The sequence below is a fragment of the Morone saxatilis genome, unplaced genomic scaffold (genome assembly GCF_004916995.1).
Source record: "Morone saxatilis isolate NCDOM2014 unplaced genomic scaffold, NCSU_SB_2.0 Contig2, whole genome shotgun sequence".
Classification (NCBI taxonomy): Eukaryota; Metazoa; Chordata; class Actinopteri; family Moronidae; genus Morone; species Morone saxatilis.
Genome location: NW_023339762.1, coordinates 27,056,404 through 27,065,706, shown reverse-complemented (window position 1 = coordinate 27,065,706; position 9,303 = coordinate 27,056,404). Strand labels below are relative to the sequence as shown.

At 44.0% G+C, this 9,303-nt stretch overlaps 1 protein-coding gene across 1 annotated transcript in view; it reads left to right on the top strand.

Moving 5' to 3' along the window:
• The window catches only part of LOC118330695 (receptor-type tyrosine-protein phosphatase beta-like), a gene marked incomplete at its 3' end in the record, with an annotated part of 17,883 nt that overhangs the window by 5,548 nt on the left and 3,032 nt on the right, over nt 1-9,303 (top strand). The window contains 10 exon segments of the mRNA XM_035665345.1: nt 2,082-2,387; nt 2,753-3,016; nt 3,187-3,450; nt 4,286-4,561; nt 4,889-5,155; nt 5,457-5,723; nt 6,872-7,135; nt 7,655-7,918; nt 8,468-8,731; nt 8,981-9,244. Of these exon segments, the coding sequence (XP_035521238.1) occupies nt 2,082-2,387; nt 2,753-3,016; nt 3,187-3,450; nt 4,286-4,561; nt 4,889-5,155; nt 5,457-5,723; nt 6,872-7,135; nt 7,655-7,918; nt 8,468-8,731; nt 8,981-9,244 (2,700 nt within the window).

The following is a 9,303-nucleotide window of genomic DNA, read 5'->3' as shown; positions in this document are numbered from 1 at the left end:
CTGTAAATGTTAAAAGGAGTTCGGTCTAGACCTGCTCTATTTGAAAAGGGTCCTGAGATAACTTCTGTTATGAATTGGCGCTATACAAATAAATTGAATTGAATTGAATTGAATTGAAACAATCAAAAGGTCATTATTAACTTTAACCAGAGCTGAATAATTGACTGTCGAGCTGAATGTCTGAAAGAGACGACACAACAGAACGTTTTTAAAACTCTAAAACTACAGTTTCTTTTACATTCAGAGTGAAAACATTTGCAAGGCTGCATTTTAAGTATTACTGTATATATTGTATGTATTGTTCTTCTTCTCTGGGGCATTACAGATACCTGTTGGTCACATAAATCATGTGACACTGTTGGTAGGAAGGTGTATTACGTTGTGTGCATCCTTGCGTCCAACTCCTAGAAAATCAAACATTCTGGACTCTTCCTTCTGGAACTTCTAGTTATTATATGCAGCAGACTACGCAAGTCTTACTTTAAAAGTTCCAAAGAATGTGACGTTTATGCTCCCGAGTGCCTTCTCTCTCCGCTTCCCTACAGTGTCAACAGTGTGCAACACTAGCTAACGTTAGCTTATAAATCGTCAAATAGGTTCCCCAGCTAATGTGATCCATGATACTAACTTATGTATTCTGACAAACTGTTGATTTTAGCCAACAATAAATGACGTAGCGGTACAAAGCTAATGATTAGCGATGCAAGTCTGGATCACCCAGCTAGCTAACTGTAGCCTGAGCTACATATGTGATGACTGGATCCTGAATATATTTGACCTGCTGCTGCGTGTTGAAAACCTCTGTATATCCTTTAGCATACAGTCAAGGCCCCAGCCTTGTCAGAGTGTCCTGATCTCTCTAACAATGGTCTTCATCCCACCTCAAGTGTTTGTTCCCAGAAACACCAGAGCCACTTCCCTCCTCACATTGTCTCTGCAGCAGCGGATGTTTTTATTGCACACAAAGATTAGAAAACAGCTCTCGAGAGCTAAAGATTGCCTGTACCTATATGATTACATCAGATCATATTAAAGCTACCGTGAACACTGATCAACAAATATGATGTGAGAGAATAATGAAAGCTCATTAAAGTTACAGTAACAGTGTCTGTATATCATGATCTGGGTGGTGTTACAGGCAGACATATTGAGCTGCCAACAGGAAGCAGTGAAGGCTCCTGTGGGAGGAAACCATTATTAAGAACGGGTCAGGGTTCAGAACTGAGTTGGGGGGGTTGTTCTCCTCGTCCTGCCCCACCCTGTGTGTTTTTTTTCTGTTTCCTGTTTGGACTCACAGCAGCTCTGTGGAAAGGTTTCATTCTTTAAGCAGCTAAAACAATTGAATCAACGTCCTCCATCAAACACAGGATGCACAGATGAGGAAGAGGAGGGACGTTCTTCAGTTCTATGGACGTTGAAATCAACCCAACTTTTCTCTAAATTCAACCAATCGATGTTTCCTTCACATACATTGATCCAAACGTCACCAGACTTCTGAGATTTTATTCTCTGGACAACTTATCTTTGACTTTGATAAATTATACAACAACAAAAAACAAATATTTTTTTTCTGTAATTTAATTGCAAAAAAGCCTAAAAGTTAAAAACTTGGTCCTCAGACCTTCATCAGCTCATTCTGTCTGAAATGCTCCTGAAACATTGTCTTAATAAAGTTATATAAGGTGAGTTTAGGTGATGGACAGTACTGACTGTAGTGAAGTACTGACTATACCTGAGTACTGTGACTGTACCTGGGTACTGTGACTGTACCTGAGTACTGTGTCTGTACCTGGGTACTGTGACTATACCTGAGTACTGTGACTGTACCTGGGTACTTTAACTGTACCTGAGTACTGTGTCTGTACCTGGGTACTGTGACTATACCTGAGTACTGTGTCTGTACCTGGGTACTGTGACTGTACCTGAGTACTGTGTCTGTACCTGTAAATGGTACCGTTATTAGGAGCATTTGGAACTCGTAATACCCGTTGTACTGTCAGTATAAACAGGCGAATACTTTATATTATCACAGTCTAGACCTCTATCTGAACTCCGATCCCCATTCCTCTGTCCTTTCTCAGACCCAGTGGGTCCGGCTCTTCTGGATGTTGAGCTGGACCAAGTTCAGACTCAGAACCAGTCTGTGGTCCACAGCGGGTTTTCAGGTCTGCGGGTGTCCTGGTCTCGTTCTGCCGGTCACGTGGACTGGTACGATGTGACTCTGGAGGACAGCAGCTCCGGGTCCACCCGCAGAACCAGAATAATGGGCTCTGCAGCCCCCCAGTCTGGCTTCAGCTCCCTGGTCCCGGGAACCCGGTACAACATCAGCGTGTTGGCTACAGCTGGGAACCAGACCGCTCCACCTGTCCACACCTCAGCTGCTACAGGTATGTAGTCCTCTTCACCACAACCAGACCAGGACCCCTCAATGAGGTCCTGTGTTCATGTCCCACTGTAACCATGGAAACCACCGTTAAGAGATGGGACAAAGATAAAAGAGACATTTACACAATCACATCTTAAGTTATCTAATGTTAGCAACACACTAGCTAGTCTACAGTAGCAACACACTAGCTAACACTATCTAGTCTACAGTAATTGTTAGTTAGCTAGTTAGCTTTAATTTTGCTAACATTAGTTATCTGATGTAACTAGCTAGCTAACAAATGTTGTTGATTACCGAGATAGTTAGCTAGTGTTTTGCTAACCTTAGTTTAATAAGAACGGGCTATGCTTTGTGTCCCTCCTGCAGCTCCGTCGTCTGTCCGCGGCCTCCAAGTGGCGCCCTCAGCCTCGCGTAGCCTTAACGTTTCCTGGCAGGTCGCTCCAGGCAGGATCGAACGCTTCAGGGTTCTGCTGGCAGACCAGGATGGGGTTCTGCTGAAGAACGTCACTCTACAAAACACTGTGACCTCCGTTCAGCTGGATAGCCTGCGGCCCGGAACCCCGTACACCGTCACTGTGGTAACAGAGGCTGTCGGCCTGCAGAGCTCCACCTCCAAACAGGCGGTCACAGGTAAATATTATGTGATGTTTTTAACATCACTTCCTCCAGTTCTGAAGAGTCTTACAGAAGAAGAAGATATTCAGTCTCCTATTCAAACAAGGATGGCCGCCAGATGTTTTGTTCTTGATGAAAATAAAGATAAATAAAATCATTAACAGAACGTGTCTCGTCCTCCACAGTCCCAGCAGTCGTATCAGATCTGAGGCTGGACCACAACGGCAGCTCAGACCGCCTGCAGGCCTCCTGGGTGTCCCCTAAAGGGGGTGTGGATTTTTACTCCATTACCCTGATGGCTCTGGGGTTGACCCTGCAGGAGCGCCGCCTGCCTCCCAACATCACCCATGTGGTCTTCGAGGGTCTGACCCCCGGTCGCAGCTACCAACTGAGTGTCAGGACCACATCTGGAGGGCAGAGCTCAGAGACCAGGACCAGCGGACAGACAGGTATCAGGCCAGGTTCCTTCAGGTTCACTTAGAAAATATCTTTGTGGACATCTAAACCGAAGGACTACAACTCCCAGGGTGCATTTCACCAACAGCCAATCACAAAACTTCACATTCTTCTGGATCAATATGGTGTTTTGAATGTGTGTTTGAAGGTGCGACTGCATAGCAACAGCAGCAGAGGTTTATGGGTATTGTAATATTTAGAGACATTAACTGACAAATAAATTAATTTTAGATTATTCAAACCTACAATGAATTTATTACAACTCTGTTTTAGATTTTTATAGCAGTAGTCATAGTTGTATGACTGAGGTACTGAAGTGTTCTACAGCTAATGTTTCGCTAGCATTAGCTAACTTGGGATGTGACTGTCTTTCCAACACAGATAGGACATAGCATATCCATGCACAGGAAAGGAGGAAGTTGCTTCAGATTCTGCTCAACTGTGATTGGAGCACAGAGAAGAAAGGGGAAGGGCTTGCCTCTATATAAACTACATAAACAAAGATGACCATCAGAGAGAAGATTGGATATTTCTATATAGTTATTCTTAATGTCAGATTTGTCTTCAAATCAATGAAACGAGGCAGTAGAAACATTACTGCCTTTGTCCACAGGGGCCGCCAGAATCAACATGCAGTGAAGGTTTCTGTTGCTTTAATTTGAGAAATATTATCATGTTTTCTGCAAAACTCTCTTTTCATTAAACAAAAGAAGCCAAAGTTGTCAAATGTTGTTAATTGTTATTAATCAGCAAATTATTATTTAAATCTTTCAGTACCAGAAGTCAGTTTAACTTTCAGTGATTGTTCCTGGTCTTGTCCTGTTTCAGTCCCTGAGCGGGTGTCGGATCTTGTCATGTTGCCGCTCAGCAATGGCAGGACACTGAGGGTGAGCTGGTCGCCCCCTAGAGGCCAGTGGGAGAACTACAGCATCCTGCTGAGGAACAGTTCTACGGTTCTGGTAAACCAGACCATCAGTAAAGTGAGCAGACAGCACACGTTCTCCATCCAAAGCCTTGGGCTGGTGCCAGGACGACTCTACGAGGCAGAGGTCACTGTTCACAGCAGCATTCTGGGTAACACAGCGCACTGCCACGGACGACTGGGTCAGTTAACATTTAAACCTTCTGTTATCTAACTCAAAGAGAATTCCAGTGTAGGTCAGTCACAGACAGAGTTTATTGTGACCATCATGCATTCAAAACATATTCAAATTAAAAAAATGTGATGTAAAAAAATTTACAGTTATAGTTAAAATAGCTCAAAGTTATGGATAAACAGATAGCAGACAGTCAGAATAGGTAGCTTAGCATTAAAGTAATAGACAGTTAAAGAATAGTTAGCATTAAAGTCATGGACATTATTTCTTCAAATGAAAATAAGAAAACAAAATAGAAACAATTTTTTATTATTAATAATTATCGTCCCTCCAGCACCTCGTCCCGTGCAGCAGATGGTTGTCCGTCACACTGATGAAACCACTCTGAGCGTCGTGTGGAATCGACCTGTCGGCGAATGGGACGGCTTCACTGTGGTCCTTGGACAGGCGGACCCTGCCACCATCGTGGCTCAGAGGACCCTCTCCTGGGATGCCAGAGAGTGCACCTTCAACATTCTCACCCCAGGACGCCTGTACAGCGTCATGGTGATGACCACCAGCGGCAACCTGACCAGCTCCACCTCTGTGACTGCACGGACCGGTTAGTCTGATTTATCTGCACTAATGTTTGTTCTCCAAAAGATGGAAAAAATTAGATATGTAGGATTATATTTTATGTATTATAAAATGGTCAACCAATAGAGATTATACCATAATAATAATAAGTTAAAGAATAGTTAGCTTAGCATTAAAGTAATGGACAGTTAAAGAATAATTAGCTCAGTATTAGTAGTAGTAGTATTAGTATTAGTATTAAAGCTTGCTGACAGTCTTGCTGTGATGCTCGGTGCAGAAACAAAGATGGAGTCAGTGGTCTCTGTGTCTGTGGTGGTTCCTCTCAGCTCCGGCTCCAGTCACCAGGCTGCAGGTCTCTAACGGGGCCAGCACCGACAGTCTACAGGCACGGTGGGAAAGAGCCTCCGGAGATCTGGACTCTTACCGAGTCCTGCTGGTCCATGATAGCAGCGTCATTAAGAACCAGAGCGTGGAGGCTGACACCACCAGCATCAGCTTTCTCGCCCTGAGACCCGGAGCTCTGTATCGGGTGGTGGTGACCACTGTCAGAGCCGGACAGATCTCCAGACAGACTGTCTCAGAGGGACGCACTGGTAAGATGATCTCCGTATGTTGTGAGTGCGTAATAACAGTTTGTCTAACATCTCCGTACATTATGAGCGCTTAATAACAGTTTGTTTAACACCCCCTAATGTTATGAGCACGTAATCACAGTTTGTTTAACATCTCCGTACATTATGAGCGCTTAATAACAGTTGTTTGACACCCCCTAATGTTAGGAGCACCTAATAACAGTTTGTCTAACATATCCGTATGTTATGAGCGCTTAATAACAGTTTGTCTAACATATCCGTATGTTATGAGCGCTTAATAACAGTTTGTTTGACACCCCCTAATGTTATGAGCGCGTAAAAACAGTTTGTTTAACATCTCCGTACGTTATGAGCGCGTGATCACAGTTTGTTTAACATCTCCATACGTTATGAGCGCTTAATAACAGTTTGTCGAACATATCCGTACGTTATGAGCGCGTAATAACAGTTTGTTTGACACCCGCTAATGTTATGAGCGCGTAATAACAGTTTGTTTAACATCTCCGTACGTTATGAGCACGTAATCAGTTTGTTTAACATCTACGTACGTTATGAGCGCGTAATCACAGTTTGTTTAACACCCCCTAATGTTATGAGCACGTAAAAACAGTTTGTTTAACATTTCTGTACGTTATGAGCGCGTAATAACAGTTTGTCTAACATCTCCGTATGTTATGAGCGTGTAAAAACAGTTTGTTTAACATCTCCGTACGTTATGAGCGCGTAATAACTGAGACATGCTGGCAGGACATTATTGAAAAGCAGGAATTTGTCAGGAATTTTCAGGAAGTGTCGACAACAACAACAAGCTCTCAAGGTCTGTGTGTCAGTGACTTCCTGTCAGGAGGAGGAAGTGCACACTTTACTGCTGCAGGGAAATATTTTATACCTCACTGAGGACGTTTAAAAGAGCAAAGAAATACAATTTGTAGGGTTTCTATCCTACAATCATGCTCCACTGTAAAAAGTTAAGAAAACTAATTTGAAGGCTGCTGTCTTCCCTTTAAATTTGTAAGTCAAACTCAAACTTCACTCACTCAGCAATACACTGATTATTGTAGGAACATTATATGGATGTCACCTTTAAAATTTGAAGCAATCTTTCACAAAACATTGTCTCTAATGTCACCTCCTGTCTCCTCCCTCAGTCCCGGCCGCAGTGGGGGAGGTGACGGTCAGTAACAACGGTCGGATGGACTTCCTCAGCGTGTCATGGCGTCCGGCTCCAGGTGAGGTGGACAGCTACCTGGTGACCCTGAGTGACCGCGACAAGACGCTCCACACAGTCTCTGTTTCTAAATCCAGCCCAGAGTGCGTCTTTAACTCTCTGGTGTCCGGACGTCTCTACAACATCTCCATCACGTCCCGCAGCGGCATCCACCAGAACCACACCTTCGTCCAGGAGAGAACACGTGAGTACACCAGCCCTCCAGGGTCCAACGTCAGTTAAAACAGTCTCACCTGAAGGTCCATTGGTAGCTGTTCTGAAACATTCAGTCATATCACATGGTCTTCATCAGCAGTAAAGACAATAAAAACTGTTACTACAACTTGTTGATCTGAATGATCGCTGCTGGAGATATTTTTATAGCTCTTTGTACTACACATTGCGACTATAGACCACCGCCCAGAAGAAGAAGCTGAAGTTTGGTGAGTCGTCATTTAAAATGGAGCTTCTGAAACTGTCTACCGTACAGAGACACTTACCGATCAACCCATAGCCCAATTAAATGTTTGATTTTTTAATATATATATATATAATAATGATTAGTAACTAAAATTAATCAGTAAGAAGCAGATCATACACTAATCAAAACATCCCTGTGAATATTATATTACAGTAATGTTACACACTGAGCTTTTAGATTGGGATCCAGAGCTTTATATGAAATTGTTGTTCACAATAATTAAACCTTTATTTTCTGTCTCAGAGCCGTCAAAAGTTCAGAACCCGACAGCAACTCACGCTGCCCGGGACGACTACCTGAAGGTGTACTGGCGTCATGCCGCCGGAGACTTCGACTTTTACCAGGTGTTCATCAAACACAACAACGTATTCCTGCAGAACAAGACAGTTCTGAAGACACAGAACGAGTGCGTGTTCAACGGCCTGGTGCCTGGCAGACTCTACACGGTGCTGGTCAGCACCTGGAGCGGGAAATACGAAACCAGCTCATCAACCCACGGCAGGACCTGTGAGTGACCTCTGACCCCTCTGATACACAAACACTGTAATGTTCTGGTGAAATAAAAATGTCTGGATAATGCAAAATTAGCAGCCAAATAACACAATCATGCACAACACAACAGGCACTACTGCCCACCAGACTCCATTGAAAAAAAACGCATTAATGACAGCAACATGGACAGAAACCCAAATAAAAAAACTCACCTAAACTGTTTCTGTTCATAGAGGTTTGGTTCTTAGTTTTTGGTGGAAATAAATCCTTAATTCACCAACGTAGATGTGACAATGTCCACGAAACGAGCTGCAATGGCTTTCATGTGTAGCATTTAGCTGCGTTCATATACAGGTATCTGTTTATAGAGATTACTCTATTGGTGAGACAAAAGACATGAAGAGCCCAACAAAAACTGCAATCCAACTGGGAATTCACCAATTAACTGCTGTCCATTTTAACCACAATGTTGACCTGATGATGGTGTAGGATGATCAAGGATGTAAGGATCCTCAGTTTGTGTTTGAGATCTGACCTCACTTTCATCTCCTGTCTGTCCTGCAGTGCCGGCGGCAGTTCGGTCCCTGGTTCTGGCTAGTCGGGGTACCGAGGATCTGCGGGTGACGTGGTTGGTGGCTCCTGGTGACGTGGATCACTACGAGGTGCAGCTGCTGTTCAACGACATGAAGGTGTTTCCTCCCGTCACTCTGGGCAGTGGTGTGGGAGAGTGCGTCCTGACATCGCTCACACCTGGACGGCTTTATAAGATCCTGGTGTCCACCTTCAGCGGGCCCAACCAGAAGGCCCAGTTCATAGAGGGCCGAACAGGTGAGCAGATGATATTGGAGATACTAAGTAAAACTTGTGCTCATGTGGTTCTTGCACAGGTGTAAAAGACTTTGTCTGTAAACAGAGTACAAACATTCGGCACATATTTGGCAAAAATATAGAAGGGAACTCTAGAGAGGGCACACTATCATGTTTTCAGATTATCAGTGGAAACAAGTGCTCCATGTATCTCTACAGCAGTGTAGTAGAGTCATTTGCTTTAAGAGCTGTGGTCTCTTCCCTCCTCAGTTCCCAGTAAAGTGAAGAACATCCACGTCAGTAACAGTGGAGACAGCAGCAGTCTGAAGGTGAGCTGGACTCCCAGTCAGGGCGATGTGGACGGATACTCGGTGTTCCTGTACAGAGAGAGTAGACAGCTGGACGTCCGGCCTGTCCTCAAACACCACAATGAGGTGACTTTTGGCTCCCTGCAGCCCGGACAGACGTACAGCGTGACGGTTCAGTCTGTCAGCGGAGAGCTGCTGAACAACAACACGGCCACCGGACGCACAGGTCGGGAAGTACTATGGATATATATCATATTATAGAGACTATACTACTGTTATATATTA